This window comes from Hyla sarda, chromosome 3 (assembly GCF_029499605.1).
Source record: "Hyla sarda isolate aHylSar1 chromosome 3, aHylSar1.hap1, whole genome shotgun sequence".
NCBI lineage: Eukaryota > Metazoa > Chordata > Amphibia > Anura > Hylidae > Hyla > Hyla sarda.
The window spans coordinates 417783297-417804087 of NC_079191.1; the positions used below are offsets into that span (position 1 = coordinate 417783297).

Genomic DNA, 20791 nt, shown 5'->3' on the forward strand with positions numbered 1-20791 from the left:
ATAAACTATATTTTTAAAAACAATAGAGCCATAGAAAATAAGTATATATCTCTAATACTATTACATTTTTTCCCCACAGTTTCCCTTAGAAAAAACAGTGGCCACTAGAGGTCCTCATAAAATGTCCCACACCTGTTACTATGGTCTTTCCGATGTTAGCAACATCAGCGTCTCAGTCTGAATACAGGAAGTGAGGGGTTGGCTTTACAAGCCTGTGTGCGCTGTCTCAGGACCCCCCCCCCCCCCCCCCCCCAGGGGTTTGCACGGGGGCCTGCTGAATGATTTCAGCAGGCATCCTGGTCCGCACGGCAGGGACCGGAATTCTCACGGGCGTACAGGTACGCCCTGGATCCCTAAGTCCCAGGATTTCATGCCCTGGGTCCTTAAGGGGTTAAGGGTTTTATACTTGCTCTCTAGTGCCTCCTATAGATATATACCTTGTCCTTTCCTAAAGGGGTACTCCGGTGGAAAACAATTTTTTTTAAATCAACTGGTGCCAGAAAGTTAAACAGATTTTTAAATTACTTCTATTTAAAAATCTTAATCCTTCCAGTACTTATCAGCTGCTGTATGCTCCAGAGCAAGTTTTGTAATTCTTTCTAGTCTGACCACAGTGCTCTCTGCTGCCATCTCTGTACGTGTCAGGAACTGTCCAATGCAGGAGCATAGCAAACCTATCCTGCTCCGGACAGTTTCTGACATGGACAGAGGTGTCAGCAGAGAGCACTGTGGTCAGACTGGAAAGAACTACACAACTTCCTCTAGAGCATACTGCAGCTGATAAGCACTGGAAGGATTAAGATTTTTTTAATAGAAGTAATTTACAAATCCATTTAAATTTCTGGAACCAGTTAAATAACATTTTCCACCCCTTTAATACTCTGTTAAGGGTTGAGCACTAGCTCTCTAGTGTCACCTATAGGTAAATATCTTGTGCTATTTGACAGCTTTCTTAAGGGTTGGACATTTGCTCTCTAGCGTCACCTGTAGATAGATACCTTGTCCTATTTCAAGGCTCTGTTAAAGGGTAGCTCCAACCATCCTTTTTTTTCTGTCCCTCCCTATTGCCCATTTATCCCTAACCCCCTCCCTGCTTTTTTTTTTTACTATATTAAAAATGCTTTTTTGTTTGCCTGGTAGTGTGCTCACTACCAGGTAGACTTCCCCAGCAGGCACCACGTCACTGATGCCTGCTGGGGCCGACACCTCCGCCCTTAGTTCACCTATACAGGGTGCCTCTAGCTGTTTCACCACTACAACTCCCAGCTTGCCCTGACATCTATTGGCTGTCAGGACATGCTGGGAGTTGTAGTGGTGAAACAACTGGAAGCACCCTGTGTTAAAAACAATATCCTTCCATAGCTTCGGCGCAACCCCCTCCCCCCCCCCCCCCACTGCCACTTGTCGGTGATTTGTGCCACTTGTCAGTTTGTGATCTGCGATACCTTTTTTTATTTATTCTGGCAGCCTGGGGAAATTTAGCTTTTTTTTTTTTTTAGCATCTCAGAGTACTCCTTTAAAGAGTACCTCTCATGATCTTGTTAAATGTTATAATCCTCCCAGTTCACTGCCCTCATCATGATAAACCACCTCCTGCTTTTTATTTTTATTCATTGTTAGTTTTCTACCTTGATATTGCTCTGTATTTTCTGCTCAGTCAGATTCACAGACTGGGAAGAGGCGTTCCCCAGCAGATGTAACATCATCTGAAGCCATACAGAGGAGAACTTCCTCCCTCACTCTGCTGCACACAGCCCAGAGCAGTTCAGTGTGAGATGTGCTATGATTGGATAAGGCTGCAAACCCCCCCCGTCAGCATTTCCTGATTTTGGACTTCTGCCAGGTCAGCAGGAGTCCAAAGTCTGTGCAAGAGATGGGGAGGAAATGTGCTCTGGACAAGTAGGGAGACACCTAGTGGTAGCTTTTTTTTTAACACAAGTAAAACATAGAAAACTTATTTTTTTATAGTCAAAGTACATTAGAAATATTTTTTATTTACCATAAGGAGTGCAATAGCAAAAACAAGTTTTAATCAGACACTTGCTCTCTAGTGCCACCTACAGGTAGATACCTTCTTCTAGTTCAAGGCTCTGCTAAGTTTTGGACGCTCGCTCTCCAGTGCCACCTATAGAGAGATACCTTGTCCTATTTTAAGACTCTCATTAGGGTTGGACACATATTTACAGGGTAGCAGCCTAAAGGAGGAGAATTAGTTTTCTTCCTTCTGGAGAAGAGCTAATTTGCATACATTTTTTCCCATGTAGCATTGCCTGTAAAACTCCATACCTTCATCTGGGTCTTCACAACGAAAACAAGTAGCCCCCAGAACTTGTTCAGCAAAGTGGATATTTAAGATGGTGGAGAGTGATAACCAACTAGGTGATGAAGGTAAGTATTACTGTATAACCAGGGTGCCTCCAGCTGTTGCAAAACTACAACTTCCAGCATGCCCGGACAGCCGTTGGCTGTCCGGGCATGCTGGAAGTTGTAGTTTTGCAACAGCTGGAGGCACCCTGGTAGGGAAACACTGATCTATGGACTTAATGATGTTTCCAAATGTCAAACACTTAAGGAACTGTATAAGATAATGTCACACCACAGTATTTCTTCACGGCTTCGAAGCCATTCAGCCGTGTTCACACTATTTTAAGATACAACAGGTGGCTGCTGACTGGCTACAAAATGTTTAATGGAAAATTGTTTCTCGTTTCTGCATAACATATGAAATATATCGTATATCCAATGAGGAGGCCGATCCCTGAGGAGTGCGGGGTCACATTTCAGAGCTCACTTCGAGGGAGTTTCCATAAATGTATAAATTGATTATTCTGTATTTAAACCATTTACATTGTTCATAGCCAGTCCTGCTCTCAGCTAAGAAGTGATACAATTTTATCCAGTCTAGACAACGCTCTGTGAGCTTAACAGCCCGGACTCCAGACTGATACATTGTACAGAACTAGTTCTACTCTCAGATGAGAAGTGGAGACAATTATATCCAGTCTACACAATGCTCTGTGAGCTAAACGACCTGGACTTTACACTCATACATTGTATATAACTAATTCTGATTCTGAGAAGTGGATACAATCACATCCAGTCTAGACAATGCTCTGTGAGTTAAACAGCCTGAACTCCACACTGATACAGTGGGGATCAAAAGTTTGGGCACCCCAGGTAAAAAGTTCTATTAATGTGCATAAAGAAGCCAAGGAAAGATGGAAAAATCTCCAAAAGGCATCAAATTACAGATTAGACATTCTTATAATATGTCAACAAAAGCTAGATTTTATTTCAATCATTTCCACTTTCAAAATAACAGAAAAAAAATGGAGTCTGCAAAAGTTTGGGCACCCTGCAGAGTTAATATCTTGAACTGCCCCCTTTGACAAGTATCACAGCTTGTAAACGCTTTTTGTAGCCAGCCAAGAGTCTTTCAATTCTTGTTTGAGGTATCTTTGCCCATTCTTCCTTACAAAAGTCTTCCAGTTCTTTGAGATTTCTGGGCTGTCTGTCACACACTGCTCTTTTAAGGTCTATCCAAAGATTTTCAATTATGTTGAGGTCAGGAGATTGTGAAGGCCATGGCAAAACCTTCAGTTTACACCTCTTGATGTAATCCCCCGTGGATTTCGAGGTGTGTTTAGGATCATTATCCATTTATAGAAGCCATCCTCTCTTTAACTTCAGCTTTTTCACAGATGGAATTAAATTAGCATCCAAAATTTGCTGAAATGTCATTAAATCAATTTTTCCTTCTACTCGTGAGATGTTCCCTGTGCCCCTGGCTGCAATAGAACCCCAAAGCATGACTGATCCACCCCCATGCTTAACAGTTGGACAGAGTTTCTTTGCTCATTCCGGCCAAAAAGTTAAATTTTAACCTCATCGGTCCACAGAACTTGTTTCCAAAATGCATCAGGCTTGTCTATATGTTCATTTGCAAAGTTCAAACGCTGATGTTTGTGGTGAGGACGTAGAAAAGGTTTTCCTCTGATGACTCTTCCATGAAGACCATAATTGTACAAGTATCTCTTTATAGTGGAATAGTGTACCACAACGCCAGTGTCTGCCAGATCTTTCTGGAGGGATTGTGCAGTTAAACGTGGGTTTTGAATAGTTTTTCTCACAATCCTGCGAGCTGTTCTGTCTGATATTTTTCTTGGTCTTCCAGATCTTGCTTTAACTTCCACTGTTCCTGATGACTGCCATTTCTTAATTACATACCGAACAGAGGATATTGACATCTGAAAACATTTTGCTATCTTCTTATAGCCTTCTCCAGCTTTGTGAGCGTCAACTATTTTCAGTTTCAGATTTCTAGACAACTGCTTAGAAGAACCCATGGTGCTGATTGTTGGGGCAAGGTCAGATGAGTCTGGGCATTTAAAACCTTTGAGATTGACATCACCTGGTCTTCCCAGATGATGATTGAGAACAATCCATGACACTGGCAGGTCTCAGCTTTGCAAAGGGGGCAGTGCATGCTATAAATTCTGCAAGGTGCCCAAACATTTGCAGACGCCATTTTTTAGTTTTCTGTTATTTTGAAAGTGTAAATGATGGAAATAAAATGTAACTTTTGTTGACATATTATAAGAATGTCTAATCTGTAATTTGATGCCTTTTGGAGATTTTTCCATCTTTCCTTGGCTTCTTTATGCACATTAATACAAATTCTTACCTGGGGGTGCCCAAACTTTTGATCCCCACTGTACATAGCTAGTCCTGTAATCAGATGAGAAGTGATACAATTATATCCAGTCTAGAAAATGCTCTGTGAACTAAACAGCTTGAACTCCAGACTGATCCATTGTACATACAGTATCTAGTCCTGCTCTCAGCTAAGAAGTGATACAATTATATCCACCTAGAAAATGCTCTGTGAGTTCAATGACCTGGACTTCAGACTGATATATTGTACATAGCTAGTCCTGATCTCAGCTCAGAAGTGGATACAATCACATCCAGTCTAGACAATGCTCTGTGAGCTAAACAGCCTGAACTCCAGACTGATACATTGTACATAACTAGTCCTGCTCTCAGCTGAGAAGTGAAACAATTGTATCCAGTCTAGACAATGCTCTGTGAGCTAAACAGCCTGGACTCCAGACAGATTCACTGTACATCGCTAGTCCTACAAAATGAGAAGTGCAGACAATTGTCTCCAGTCTAGACAATGCTCTGTGAGACAAACAGCCTGTGACAGCAGGAGCACCGGTCTCCTCTAATGTATGGACCTCATATATGTCCATTATATTCATCTATCTATCATCTACTTTTATTACAGGTGGAGAGATGAGATTTATCGTTTGATATATGTTTATCAGTGGTCTCAAACTAGTGGCCCTAGTGGCAACATCTGGAGGACCACCAGTTTGAGACCCCTGATGTGAGTGATCCTTTACAGAGATCTCTGTCCATACATTTTTATGCATTTAATTACATATAACTCGTCTGAATACAACATAGTGAAGGCTTCTGTTCATGTTACATGAAAATCATTATTGTGTATACCAGTGTTTCCCAACCAGGGTGCCTCCAGATGTTGCAAAACTACAACCCCCAGCATGCCTGGACAGCCAAAGGAAGGACTTATACTTCTCCTTCCTGTTGGAACCTTGAAATCACCAAGTTCACCACGTCCTGTATGATTCAATATAGAAAGTTTTGAACACCATTTTAGCCTGATTCAACCACAATCTTTTCATCACAGCTCTGCCCCACCATACACCACAAGTTCCAAATATCTGGATAAATGTGTTGACCTGGCTTGCAAGCCACACCCCTTTAACAAGCCACACCCCACAAAATGCCCCTCTATTTTTTGCCTACAATCTCTACATCACAGCTAAGTCCCACCTGAGGATAGGATATGAGGACGTGATATGAGGATGGGATATGAGGTCGGGATATGAAGTTGGGATATGAGGACGGGATATGAAGTTGGGATATAAGGACGGGATGTAAGGACGGGATATGAGGACGGGATATGAGGACGGGATATGAGGTCAGGATATGAGGACAGGATATGAGGATGTGATATGAGGACGGGATATGAGGACAGGATATGAGGACAGGATATGAGGACGGGATATGAGGTCAGGATATGAGGACAGGATATGAGGACGGGATATGAGGACAGGATATGAGGACGGGATATGAGGACAGGATATGAGGACGGGATATGAGGTTAGGATATGAGGACAGGATATGAGGACAGTGTCACGATGCCGGCTGGCAGGAGGTGGATCCTCTGTGCCAGAGAGGGATTGGCGTGGACCGTGCTAGTGGACCGGTTCTAAGTCACTACTGGTTTTCACCAGAGCCCGCCGCAAAGCGGGATGGTCTTGCTGCGGCGGTAGTGACCAGGTCGTATCCACTAGCAACGGCTCAACCTCTCTGGCTGCTGAAGATAGGCGCGGTACAAGGAAGTAGACAGAAGCAAGGTCGGACGTAGCAGAAGGTCGGGGCAGGCAGCAAGGATCGTAGTCAGGGGCAACGGCAGGAGGTCTGGAACACAGGCTAGGAACACACAAGGAAACGCTTTCACTGGCACAATGGCAACAAGATCCGGCGAGGGAGTGAAGGGGAAGTGAGGTATAAATAGGGAGTGCACAGGTGAACACACTAATTAGAACCACTGCGCCAATCAGCGGCGCAGTGGCCCTTTAAATCGCAGAGACCCGGCGCGCGCGCGCCCTAGGGAGCTGGGCCGCGCGCGCCGGGACAGGACAGACGGAGAGCGAGTCAGGTACGGGAGCCGGGATGCGCATCGCGAGCGGGCGCCACCCGCATCGCGAATCGCATCCCGGCTGGAGACGGTATCGCAGCGCACCGGGTCAGTGGAGCTGCCCGGAGCGCTGCGGTAGCGAGAGAGAAGCGAGCGCTCCGGGGAGGAGCGGGGACCCGGAGCGCTCGGCGTAACAGTACCCCCCCCTTGGGTCTCCCCCTCTTCTTAGAGCCTGAGAACCTGAGGAGCAGACTTTTGTCTAGGATATTGTCCTCAGGTTCCCAGGATCTCTCTTCAGGACCACAACCCTCCCAATCGACCAGGAAAAAGGTTTTCCCTCTGACCTTCTTGGAGGCCAGTATCTCTTTAACGGAGAAGATGTCAGAGGAGCCGGAAACAGGAGTGGGAGAAACAAACTTAGGAGAGAAACGGTTGATGATAAGTGGTTTAAGAAGAGAAACGTGAAAGGCATTAGGAATTCGAAGAGAAGGAGGAAGAAGAAGTTTGTAAGAGACAGGATTAATCTGGCACAAGATTTTGAAAGGACCAAGATAGCGTGGTCCCAATTTGTAGCTAGGGACACGGAAGCGGACATATTTAGCGGAGAGCCATACCTTGTCTCCAGGAGAAAAAATGGGGGGAGCTCTTCTCTTTCTATCAGCAAACTTCTTCATGCGTGATGAGGCCTGTAAAAGAGAATTTTGGGTCTCTTTCCATATGGTGGAAAGATCACGAGATATTTCATCCACAGCGGGCAAACCAGAGGGCAAGGGAGTAGGGAGGGGGGGAAGAGGGTGACGGCCGTACACCACAAAAAATGGGGATTTGGAGGAGGATTCAGAGACTCTGAAGTTATACGAAAATTCGGCCCATGGTAGAAGATCTGCCCAGTCATCCTGGCGGGAGGAAACAAAATGGCGTAAATAATCACCCAGGACCTGGTTAATTCTTTCTACTTGCCCATTGGATTGAGGATGATATGCAGAGGAAAAGTTTAATTTAATCTTGAGTTGTTTACAGAGAGCCCTCCAGAATTTTGACACGAATTGGACGCCTCTATCCGAGACGATCTGCGTGGGCAACCCGTGAAGACGAAAAATGTGTACAAAAAATTGTTTTGCCAACTGAGGCGCTGAAGGAAGACCAGGAAGAGGGATGAAATGTGCCATCTTGGAGAATCGATCAACGACCACCCAAACAACAGTGTTGCCACGGGATGGGGGTAAGTTCGTAATAAAGTCCATACCAATCAGAGACCAAGGCTGTTCGGGGACAGGCAGAGGATGAAGAAGGCCAGCGGGCTTCTGGCGAGGAGTCTTATCCCGGGCACAGACAGTGCAGGCTCGCACAAAATCCACAACATCCGTCTCCAGAGTCGGCCACCAATAGAAACGAGAGATGAGTTGCACGGATTTCTTGATACCCGCATGACCTGCGAGATGGGAGGAGTGACCCCATTTGAGGATTCCGAGGCGTTGGCGTGGAGAAACGAAGGTCTTCCCTGGAGGAGTTTGCCTGATGGAGGCTGGAGAAGTGGAGATCAGGCAGTCAGGGGGAATGATGTGTTGCGGAGAGAGCTCTACCTCCGAGGCATCCGAGGAACGAGAGAGAGCATCGGCCCTAATGTTCTTATCGGCAGGCCGAAAGTGAATTTCAAAATTAAATCGGGCAAAGAACAGAGACCACCTGGCCTGGCGAGGATTCAGCCGTTGGGCAGACTGGAGATAGGAGAGGTTCTTGTGATCGGTGTAAATAATAACTGGAAATCTTGATCCCTCCAACAGATGCCTCCATTCCTCAAGAGCTAATTTAATGGCTAGAAGCTCTCGGTCCCCGATGGAGTAGTTCCTCTCAGCTGGAGAGAAGGTCCTAGAAAAAAAACCACAAGTAACAGCATGCCCGGAAGAATTTTTCTGTAGAAGGACCGCTCCAGCTCCTACAGAGGAGGCATCAACCTCCAATAGGAAGGGTTTAGATGGGTCAGGTCTGGAGAGCACGGGAGCCGAAGAAAAGGCAGACTTGAGCTGTTTAAAGGCGTCTTCCGCTTGAGGAGGCCATGACTTAGGATTGGCATTCTTTTTGGTTAAAGCCACGATGGGAGCCACAATGGTGGAAAAATGTGGAATGAATTGTCTGTAATAATTGGCGAACCCCAAAAAACGTTGGATAGCACGAAGTCCGGAGGGGCGTGGCCAATCTAAGACGGCAGAGAGTTTGTCTGGATCCATTTGTAGTCCCTGGCCAGAGACCAAGTATCCTAGGAAAGGAAGAGATTGACATTCAAACAGACATTTCTCCATTTTGGCATACAGTTGATTGTCACGAAGTCTCTGAAGAACCATGCGGACATGCTGGCGGTGGTCTTCTAGGTTGGCAGAAAAAATCAGGATATCGTCCAGATATACAACAACACAGGAATATAAGAGATCACGAAAGATTTCATTAACAAAGTCTTGGAAGACGGCAGGGGCGTTGCACAGGCCAAAGGGCATGACCAGATACTCAAAGTGTCCATCTCTAGTGTTAAATGCCGTTTTCCATTCATCCCCCTCTCTGATGCGAATGAGATTATAGGCACCTCTTAAGTCCAGTTTGGTAAAGATGTGGGCACCTTGGAGGCGATCAAAGAGTTCAGAGATGAGAGGTAGGGGGTAGCGGTTTTTTACAGTGATTTTATTAAGACCGCGGTAGTCAATGCAAGGACGTAGAGAGCCATCTTTTTTGGACACAAAGAAAAATCCGGCTCCGGCAGGAGAGGAAGATTTGCGGATAAAGCCCTTCTTTAAATTTTCCTGGATATACTCAGACATAGCAAGAGTCTCTGGGACAGAGAGAGGATAAATTCTGCCCCGGGGTGGAGTAGTACCCGGGAGGAGGTCAATGGGACAGTCATAAGGCCTGTGAGGAGGTAAAGTCTCAGCTTGTTTTTTGCAAAAAACATCCGCAAAGTCCATATAGGCCTTAGGGAGACCGGTTACAGGAGGCACCACAGGGTCACGGCAGGGAGTACTGGGAACCGGTTTATGACAGTCCTTGGAACAAGAGGGACCCCAACTCTTGATCTCCCCAGTGGACCAATCCAGGGTAGGGGAGTGGTGTTGAAGCCAGGGTAGTCCAAGGAGAATTTCGGAAGTGCAATTGGGGAGGACCAAAAACTCAATTTTTTCATGGTGAGATCCGATGCACATTAGGAGGGGCTCCGTGCGGAAACGTATGGTACAGTCCAATCTTTCATTGTTAACACAATTGATGTAGAGAGGTCTGGCGAGACTGGTCAGCGGGATGTTGAACCTGTTGGTGAGAGAGGCCAAAATAAAATTTCCTGCAGATCCGGAATCCAAGAAGGCCATAGTAGAGAAGGAGAAGGTAGAGGCGGATACCCGCACAGGCACAGTAAGACGCGGAGAAGCAGAGTTGACATCAAGGGCTGTCTCACCTTTGTGCGGGGTCAGCGTACGTCTTTCCAGGCGGGGAGGACGGATAGGACAATCCTTCAGGAAGTGTTCGGTACCGGCACAGTACAGGCAGAGATTCTCCATGCGGCGTCGTGTCCTCTCTTGAGGTGTCAGGCGAGACCGGTCAACCTGCATAGCCTCCACGGCGGGAGGCACAGGAACGGATTGCAGGGGACCAGAGGAGAGAGGAGCCGGGGAGAAAAAACGCCTTGTGCGAACAAAGTCCATATCCTGGCGGAGCTCCTGACGCCTTTCGGAAAAACGCATGTCAATGCGAGTGGCTAGATGAATGAGTTCATGTAGGTTAGCAGGGATTTCTCGTGCGGCCAGAACATCTTTAATGTTGCTGGATAGGCCTTTTTTAAAGGTCGCGCAGAGGGCCTCATTATTCCAGGATAGTTCTGAAGCAAGAGTACGGAATTGTACGGCGTACTCGCCAACGGAAGAATTACCCTGGACCAGGTTCAACAGGGCAGTCTCAGCAGAAGAGGCTCGGGCAGGTTCCTCAAAGACACTTCGAATTTCCGAGAAGAAGGAGTGTATAGAGGCAGTGACGGGGTCATTGCGGTCCCAGAGCGGTGTAGCCCACGACAGAGCTTTTCCAGACAGAAGGCTGACTACGAAAGCCACCTTAGACCTTTCAGTGGGAAACTGGTCCGACATCATCTCCAAGTGCAGGGAACATTGAGAAAGGAAGCCACGGCAAAATTTAGAGTCCCCATCAAATTTATCCGGCAAGGATAGTCGTAGGCCTGAAGCGGCCACTCGCTGCGGAGGAGGTGCAGGAGCTGGCGGAGGAGATGATTGCTGAAGCTGTGGTAGTAGCTGCTGTAGCATCACGGTCAGTTGAGACAGCTGGTGGCCTTGTTGCGCTATCTGTTGTGACTGCTGGGCGACCACCGTGGTGAGGTCGGCGACAACTGGCAGAGGAACTTCAGCGGGATCCATGGCCGGATCTACTGTCACGATGCCGGCTGGCAGGAGGTGGATCCTCTGTGCCAGAGAGGGATTGGCGTGGACCGTGCTAGTGGACCGGTTCTAAGTCACTACTGGTTTTCACCAGAGCCCGCCGCAAAGCGGGATGGTCTTGCTGCGGCGGTAGTGACCAGGTCGTATCCACTAGCAACGGCTCAACCTCTCTGGCTGCTGAAGATAGGCGCGGTACAAGGAAGTAGACAGAAGCAAGGTCGGACGTAGCAGAAGGTCGGGGCAGGCAGCAAGGATCGTAGTCAGGGGCAACGGCAGGAGGTCTGGAACACAGGCTAGGAACACACAAGGAAACGCTTTCACTGGCACAATGGCAACAAGATCCGGCGAGGGAGTGAAGGGGAAGTGAGGTATAAATAGGGAGTGCACAGGTGAACACACTAATTGGAACCACTGCGCCAATCAGCGGCGCAGTGGCCCTTTAAATCGCAGAGACCCGGCGCGCGCGCGCTCTAGGGAGCGGGGCCGCGCGCGCCGGGACAGGACAGACGGAGAGCGAGTCAGGTACGGGAGCCGGGATGCGCATCGCGAGCGGGCGCCACCCGCATCGCGAATCGCATCCCGGCTGGAGACGGTATCGCAGCGCACCGGGTCAGTGGAGCTGCCCGGAGCGCTGCGGTAGCGAGAGAGAAGCGAGCGCTCCGGGGAGGAGCGGGGACCCGGAGCGCTCGGCGTAACAGACAGGATATGAGGACGGGATATGAGGACGTGATATGAGGTCGGGATATGAAGTTGGGATATGAGGACGGGATATAAGGACGGGATATAAGGACAGGATGTAAGGATGGGATATGAGGATGGGATATAAGGACGGGATATGAGCATGGAATAGAGGTCAGGATATAAGGACAGGATATGAGGTCTGGATATGAGGTCAGGATATAAGGACATAATATAAGGACAGAATATGAGGTCAGGATATGAGGACAGAATATGAGGACGGGATATGAGGATGAGATATGAGGACGGGATATGAGGACGGGATATGAGGATGAGATTTGAGGATGGGATATGAGGACGGGATATAAGGACAGTAGAGTCATTGTTGCTTTTCTTTCCTACAAGGTTTAGGTAGAAAGACGATGCAAAGCTGGGTACTCTGCCAGTAGTTCATAAGGGTAAAAAAGACAAGAGTCCATCAAGTTCAACCAAAATCAGGTTAAACGTTTTCAAATATTTATAACAAATCCAATAAAGGTTAGGGCTTAATCCATGTCTTCCTCTGACACGTCCTTGTACTGTGGAAAATAAAATAACTGGAAGATCAGTCAAAGAAGACAGCATCGAGGGTCCATAAAAAGCAATAAATAGTAATAATTCCCTTTGCGGATCATTTTAAGTGCCACTTGATCCCGTCCTATGGGGCCCTGGTATTCCTTACGACTATGGTGTAAATGCTGCAGTAAATCTCAGCTATGAATGGGCTGTCAGCAGTCCTGTATGGGAGTTATATATAGTGACACGGACCGCGTGCTGCAGCGTGCGCCCACTGCCTTCTATATATTCATCCCCCCCAAGACCCCTCCGCACCATCAGAAGACTCCAGTATTAATAAGGGAAATGGTAGGTAGAGACCCTGTTACAGATTCTGCATTGGGACCCAGCAGCGTCAATTTACACCATTGGGATCAGAATCAATGGAAGCGGTCAGCGACTACTTACTGGCCCCTTTACATATTGCAAAAACAACGGCTGTCCGGGCATGCTGGGAGTTGTAGTTTTCGAACAGCTGGAGGGCCACAGTTTGGAACCCATGATTGCTTTGTCTATAAAGTACATAATGTTGTGACCCAGAACATCACTTGTTGTATAGGACAAAAGAAGTGTTTAAAGGGGGGCAATAACTTTAATTCAGTTGCTCGATGAAATGATGCTATGCCATTAAAGGGGTTATCCAGGAATAGGAAAACAGAGCTAGTTTCTTCCAAAAACAGTGCCACCCCTGTCTTCAGGTTGTGTGTGGTATTGCAGCTCGGATCCATTAATGGGATACTCCACTGGAAAACATTTGTTTTAAAGGGGTACTCCCGTGGAAACCTTTTTTTTTTTTTTTTTTTTTCAATCAACTGGTGCCAGAAAGTTAAACAGATTAGTAAAATCACTTCTAATAAAAAATCTTAATCCTTCCAGTACTTTTTAGGGGCTGTATACTAAAGAGAAATCCAAAAAAGAAGTGCATTTCCTGTGATGTCCTGACCACAGTGCTCTCTGCTGACCTCTGCTGTCCATTTTGGAAACTTTCAAGAACAGGAGAAAATCCCCATAGCAAACATATGCTGCTCTGGACAGTTCCTAAAATGGACAGCAGAGGTCAGCAGAGAGCACTGTGGTCAGGACATCACAGGAAATGCATTTCTTTTTTGGATTTCTCTTTAGTATACAGCCCCTAAAAAGTACTGGAAGGATTAAGATTTTTTAATAGAAGTGATTTACAAATCTGTTTAACTTTCTGGCACCAGTTGATTTAAAAAAAAAAAGTTTTCCACAGGAGTACCCCTTTAAATCAACTGGTGCCAGAAACAGATTTACAAATTACTTTTATTAAAAAATCTTAATCCTTCCAGTACTTATCAGCTGCTATACTCTCCAGAGGAGTTATGTAGGAGAGAAGACAGGGGGCACTCCCTTCATTTACGTATACCGACTTAGTTAATTTTGTTAGTAAATATGTAATTAGACACCACTGATCATCATATTGGGATCCACTGTGATCCTCTAGTTCAGTGTTTCCCAACCAGTGTGCCTCCAGCTGTTGCAAAACTACAACTCCCAGCATGCCCGGACAGCCTTATATTTATAATTTGGTTAGTAAATATGTAATCAGATGCCACCAATCATCATATTGGGATCCACTGTGATCCTCTAGCTCAGTGTTTCCCAACCAGTGTGCCTCCAGCTGTTGCAAAACTACAACTCCCAGGAGTTGTAGTTTTGCAACAGCTGGAGACACACCGTTCGGCAAACATTGTCGTAGAGAGATAACAAAAGTTTTGATTGGTCAGTGCTCAGACCCCAACTGACCCGTAGGGCTTGGCAGGATTTCTTCCGTCTCTGTGTCATGTGACTAAGACGGTCGCATAATGTAAGTCTATGGGGCAGTCTTGGTCATGTAGACACAGTACATCTCTCCTGGCTTATTCTAGGGATTGGTTGGGGTCTCAATACTCAGACCCCAACCGAAGGAAACACTTCAGATATAGATCCATCCAGTGCTTATCCTGTAATGTGACAGGACTGAAAAGGTTATCCAGGATTAGAAAAAACAGAAACGGTGCCACTCATGTTCTCAGTTTGTCCTTACTTTGGCAGCCCGGGCATGCTGGGAGTTGTAGTTTTGCACTGGAGAGATATAGATAGGAGGTCAATGCTCTAAAGGATGGAAAAGATCAGCATTAAACTACAATGTTTCCCAACCTGTGTGCCTTCAGCTGTTGCAAAACTACATTTCCAAGCATGTCAAGACAGGGGAAAGTGTATAACTACTATATATCCTGATCTCATGAATATAGCAGCAGCAGTATACAGAAAGAGCTGGAGGGGAGTTGTATAACTACTATATATTCCTGATTTTATAGAGATGGCAGCAGTATACAGAAAGAGCTGGAGGGGAGGTGTATAACTACTATATATCCTGATCCCATAGAGACAGAAGTAGCAGTATACAGATAGAGGTGGAAAGAGGGGGGTATAACTACTTTATATCCTGATCCCATAGAGATAGCAGCAGTATGCAGTTAGAGCTGAAGGGGAGCTGTATAACTACTATATATTCCTGATTCTATAGAGATGGCAGCAATATACAAAAAAGAGCTGGAGGGGAGGTGTATAACTACTATATATACTGATCCCATAGAGACAGAAGTAGCAGTATACAAATAGAGGTGGAAGGAGGGGGGTATGACTACTTTATATCCTGATCCCATAGAGATAGCAGCAGTATGCAGTTAGAGCTGAAGGGGAGGTGTATAACTACTATATATTCCTGATTCTATAGAGATGGCAGCAGTATACAAAAAGAGCTGGAGGGGAGGTGTATAACTACTATATATACTGATCCCATAGAGACAGAAGTAGCAGTATACAAATAGAGGTGGAAGGAGGGGGGTATAACTACTTTATATCCTGATCCCATAGAGATAGCAGCAGTATACAGATAGATCTGAAGGGGAGGTGTATATCTACTATACATTCCTTATTCTATAGAGATAGCAGTAGCAGTATACAGAAAGAGCTGGAGGGGAGGAGTATAACTACTATATATCCTGATCCCATAGAGATAACAGTAGCTGTATACAGATAGAGGGGGGTTTATAACTACTATATATATCTCAATTCCATAAAGAAAGCAGCAGCAGCAGTATATAGATAGAGATGGAAAGGAGGTGTATAACTACTTTGTATTCTGATCCCATAGAGAGAGCAGCACTATACAAATAGAGCTGGAGGGAAGTTATATAATTACTATATATCCTGATCTGGGAGTTGTAGTTTTGCCAGGGCAGGGCATGCTGGGAGTTGTAGTTTTGCAAGGGCTGTGGAGCTCTAGGTAGGAGAACACTACTTTTCCAGAGCAGCATGACACTATTCCAGTGTTTCCCAACCAGTGTGCCTTCAGCTGTTGCAAAACTATAACTCCCAACATGCCCTGTCTGAGCATGCTGGGAGTAGTAGTTTTGCAACAGCAGGAGGCACACTGGTTGGGAAACTCTACTCTGTTCTGACCATCAAAGGGCAATGGAAGCTTGATACAAAGTCTGGCCTCATAGATGTCAGTCAGGATAAAGAGGGGGTCCATACACCCCCATCTCCGGATCCACAGCATGGGGATGGCTTTTGTGTGGGTTTCTTGCATTTCTTGTCTTCTAGTAGGATTTATCATGAGAAATCCTGGATTTTCCCTGGAGGAGGAGAAGTCACACAGTCACTTGTCACCTTAGTGGGGGGAGTAGTGTCAGCCCTGACTGTGCATTACTACAGTGTGTGGTGGGGGGTAGAGCAGGCAGGTGCAGGCTCCTCTGCTCATCTCTGCTCTTCTCTGTTCTTCTCTGCTCATCTCTGCTCTTCTCTGCTCATCTCTGTTCTTCTCTGTTCTTCTCTGCTCATCTCTGCTCTTCTCTGCTCATCTCTGTTCTTCTCTGTTCTTCTCTGCTCATCTCTGCTCTTCTCTGTTCTTCTCTGTTCTTCTCTGCTCATCTCTGCTCTTCTCTGTTCTTCTCTGTTCTTCTCTGCTCATCTCTGCTCATCTCTGCTCTTCTCTGTTCTTCTCTGCTCTTCTCTGTTCTTCTCTGCTCATCTCTGCTCTTCTCTGTTCTTCTCTGTTCTTCTCTGTTCTTCTCTGCTCATCTCTGCTCATCTCTGCTCATCTCTGCTCATCTCTGCTCTTCTCTGTTCTTCTCTGCTCATCTCTGCTCTTCTCTGCTCATCTCTGTTCTTCTCTGTTCTTCTCTGCTCATCTCTGTTCTTCTCTGCTCATCTCTGCTCTTCTCTGCTCATCTCTGTTCTTCTCTGTTCTTCTCTGCTCATCTCTGCTCTTCTCTGTTCTTCTCTGTTCTCTGTTCTTCTCTGCTCATCTCTGCTCTTCTCTGTTCTTCTCTGCTCATCTCTGCTCTTCTCTGTTCTTCTCTGCTCATCTCTGCTCTTCTCTGTTCTTCTCTGTTCTCTGTTCTTCTCTGCTCATCTCTGCTCTTCTCTGTTCTTCTCTGCTCATCTCTGCTCATCTCTGCTCTTCTCTGTTCTTCTCTGTTCTTCTCTGTTCTTCTCTGCTCATCTCTGCTCTTCTCTGTTCTTCTCTGCTCATCTCTGCTCTTCTCTGCTCATCTCTGCTCTTCTCTGTTCTTCTCTGCTCATCTCTGCTCTTCTCTGCTCATCTCTGTTCTTCTCTGCTCATCTCTGCTCTTCTCTGTTCTTCTCTGTTCTTCTCTGTTCTTCTCTGCTCATCTCTGTTCTTCTCTGTTCTTCTCTGCTCTTCTTCTTCCTCCCTGCACATTGCATGCCTCTGTCTCCCTGCACCTGCCTGCCCCCCCCTCTCTCTCTCCTTGGTGTATACACAGCTTGCTCCTTCTGGCCTCATTCACACCAGCCTTTTCCTCCAGTCCTTTCATTTCCAGTGAAATCCCTTGGATCCAGCCTCACACTCTCCTCCCTCCACATCATCATCATCATCACCATCACCATCACACATCCCATGACTCTCCACAGTAGCTGCTCGTAGACTCCTCTCTCTTCTCCAGCATCTCTGTCTCTCAGCCCTGGCACTCTGTGGACACAGTCTCTCCAGTCTCTACAGTCTCTCCAGCTGGTGCTTTTATTTATATACAGTCCTCCTATTCTTGAATGCAATAGCAACACACAATTGAACAATGCCTTGCTTCCCAGAGAGGAACCTACAAAGAGCCTGGAAATGAAAAGTAAGTACTAGTCTAGAGGCAAATGCCCTTTATAGTGACTGTGGCAGGCTCTGAAGAACTACAAGTACCAGAGAGCCCCTGCGGGACATGCTTCGGATTGTGGTGCAGCTCTACAGGTTGTCATTTGCTGTATACATTGTATCACTCTTGTTACTTATTCCTTGTTTGTAAATATTTCCATTTTTAACGTCCTAGAATGTCAACAACTGCAACAATGTTTCCATTTTAAAGCTGAACAGCACTTAACCCCTTCCTGCCCCCTCACTGCCTGCCTTGTTACTACATCGTCTAATGCAGTGTTTCCCAACCAGGGTGCCTCCAGATGTTGCAAAACTACAACTCCCAGCATGCCTGGACAGCCAAAGGCTGTCCAGGCATGCTGGGAGTTGTAGTTTTGCAACATCTGGAGGCACCCTGGTTGGGAAACACTGGTCTAATGTATGTGTTCTATGGATTCTTTACAATGAGTGAAACAAATGTTTCCATCTTGGAGCTGGAACGGGATTTAACTCCTTCACTGCCAGTCGTCCAGGATTTTCTTTTATAGATTATTTTTTTCACCCTTTGGCTTCTTTTGCTTCCCTATTTAATTAACCTGCTGTTTGCTGAAGGTGTGGGCTGAGGAGACTGTTCACCAGCTGGACTGGCAGGGATGGCTTGTGGGTAGAGAGAAGGGTTTGTATTGTGTGAGGGGGATTGGAATAAGGAGCATCTGGGATACTGAAATATTCAGATTGGGAAGAATCTCTTCTCCTTCCATAATGTGTTTGGGATTTGTAGTCTGTCTGATATATTCCCTGTGTGTTATTCAGCACTGAGCAGGAGGAGATCCAGGACTCTGCATGTATAGTAATGAGGCATGTGCTGGGAGAAGGCTGCAGAGTAATGGGGATTATACCTACATTCATTACTGCATGACATCTACCTATCTCACATCTATCTATCTATCTATCTCACATCTATCTATCTATCTATCTATCTATCTATCTATCTATCTATCTATCATCTATCTCACATCTATCTATCTATCATCTATCTATCTCACATCTATCATATCTATCTATCTCACATCTATCTATCTATCATCTATCTATCTCACATCTATCATATCTATCTCATATCTATCTATCTCATATCTATCTATCTATCTATCTATCTATCTATCATCTATCTATCTCACATCTATCATATCTATCTATCTATCTCACATCTATCTATCTATCATCTATCTATCTCACATCTATCATATCTATCTCATATTTATCTATCTCATATCTATCTATCTATCTCATATCTATCTATCTATCTCATATCTATCTCATATCTATCTATTTATCTCATATCTATCTATCATCTATCTCATATCTATCATCTATCTCATATCTATCTCATATCTATCTATCTATATCTCATATCTATCTATCGATCTCATATCTATCAATCTATCTATCTATCTATCTATCTATCTCAGTGGTACCCAAACTGTGGCCCTCCAGATGTTGCAAAACTACAACTCCCAACATGCCTGGACAGCCAAGGGCTGTCCAGGCATGCTGGGAATTGTAGTTTTGCAACATCTTGAGGGCCACAGTTTGGGGACCACTGAACTATCTCATATCTATCTATCTATATATTTCATATCTATCTATCTATCTATCTATCTATCTATCTCATATCTATCTCATATCTATCTATCTATCTATCTATCTATCTATCTCCTATCTATCTCTATCATATCTATCTCATATCTATCTCTATCATATCTATCTCATATCTATCTATCTATCTATCTATCTATCTATTTCATATCTATCTATCTATCTATCTATCTCATATCTATTTATCTATCTCATATCTATTTATCTATCTCATATCTATCTATCTATCTCATATCTATCTATCTATCTATCTATCTCTCTATCTCTTTCTAATGACTGCTTTCTCGTATTCCCAATTTGCTGACAAGGCCAATTTCCTAGGAAACCTCATTATCATACCAAAGTTTTTTCATAGTATTCACTTTTCTGGGAATCCGATGTGACCCCTGGGAGGTCATGCAAATTGACACTTGCTGTCATCTGTGTCTCAGTGCTTTACATGGTAACAGAGCAATGCAATTCTGGTTTGTGCTCTGAATGTATCACTTGCTCCAAAAATACAGTATTATAGTAGTTATATTCTTGTATAAAGGAGCAGTATTATAGTAGTTATATTCTTGTATATAGGAGCAGTATTATAGTAGTTATGTTCTTGTATATAGGTGCAGTATTATAGAAGTTATATTCTTGTATATAGGAGGCAGTATTATAGTAGTTATATTCTTGTATATAGGAGCAGTATTATAGTAGTTATATTCTTGTATGTAGGAGCAGTATTATAGTAGTTATATTCTTGTATATAGGAGCGGTATTATAGTAGTTATGTTCTTGTATATAGGTGCAGTATTATAGTAGTTATATTCTTGTATATAGGAGCAGTATTATAGTAGTTATATTCTTGTATATAGGAGGCAGTATTATAGTAGTCATATTCTTGTATATAGGAGCATTTTTCATAGTAGTTATATTCTTGCATATAGGAGCAGTATTATAGCAGTTATATTCTTGTACATAGGGGCAGTATTATATTCTTGTATATAGGAGCAGTATTATAGTAGTTATATTCTTATATATATATAGGAGGCAGTATTATATTCTTGTATATAGGAGCAGTATTATAGTAGTTATATTCTTGTATATAGGAAGCAGTATTATAGTAGTTATATTCTTGTATATAGGAGGCAGTATTATAGTAGTTATATTCTTGTATATAGGAGCAGTATTATAGTAGTTATATTCTTGTATATAGGAGCAGTATTATAGTAGTTATATTCTTGTAAATAGGTGCAGTATTATAGGAGTTATATTTTTGTATATAGGTGTAGTATTATAGTAGTTATATTCTTGTATATAGGTCCAGTATTATAGTAGTTATATTCTTGTATATAGGAGCAGTATTATACTAGTTATATTCTTGTATATAGGAGTAGTATTATAGTAGATATATTCTTGTATATAGGAGCAGTATTATGATAGTTATATTCTTGTTTATAGGAGCAGTATTATAGTAGTTATATTCTTGTATATAGGAGGCAGTATTATAGGAGTTATATTCTTGTATATAGGAGCAGTATTATAGTAGTTATATTCTTGTATATAGGAGGCAGTATT

At 44.4% G+C, this 20791-nt stretch overlaps 1 protein-coding gene across 3 annotated transcripts in view; it reads left to right on the forward strand.

The window, feature by feature from the left end:
• The first annotated feature begins 17188 nt into the window (after positions 1–17188).
• Positions 17189–20791, forward strand: part of KCNK2 (potassium two pore domain channel subfamily K member 2) — a 209851-nt gene continuing 206248 nt past the window's right edge. The window contains exon 1 of one of the 3 annotated variants that reach the window (XM_056568323.1): positions 17189–17582. Coding sequence is in view for 2 of the 3 variants with exons in the window: in XM_056568321.1 (XP_056424296.1) it covers positions 17605–17698 (94 nt within the window). In the remaining variant the exon portion in view is untranslated. Of the gene's footprint in view, positions 17699–20791 lie in introns of all 3 variants that reach the window. The other 2 variants (XM_056568325.1, XM_056568321.1) reach the window with 2 other exon arrangements.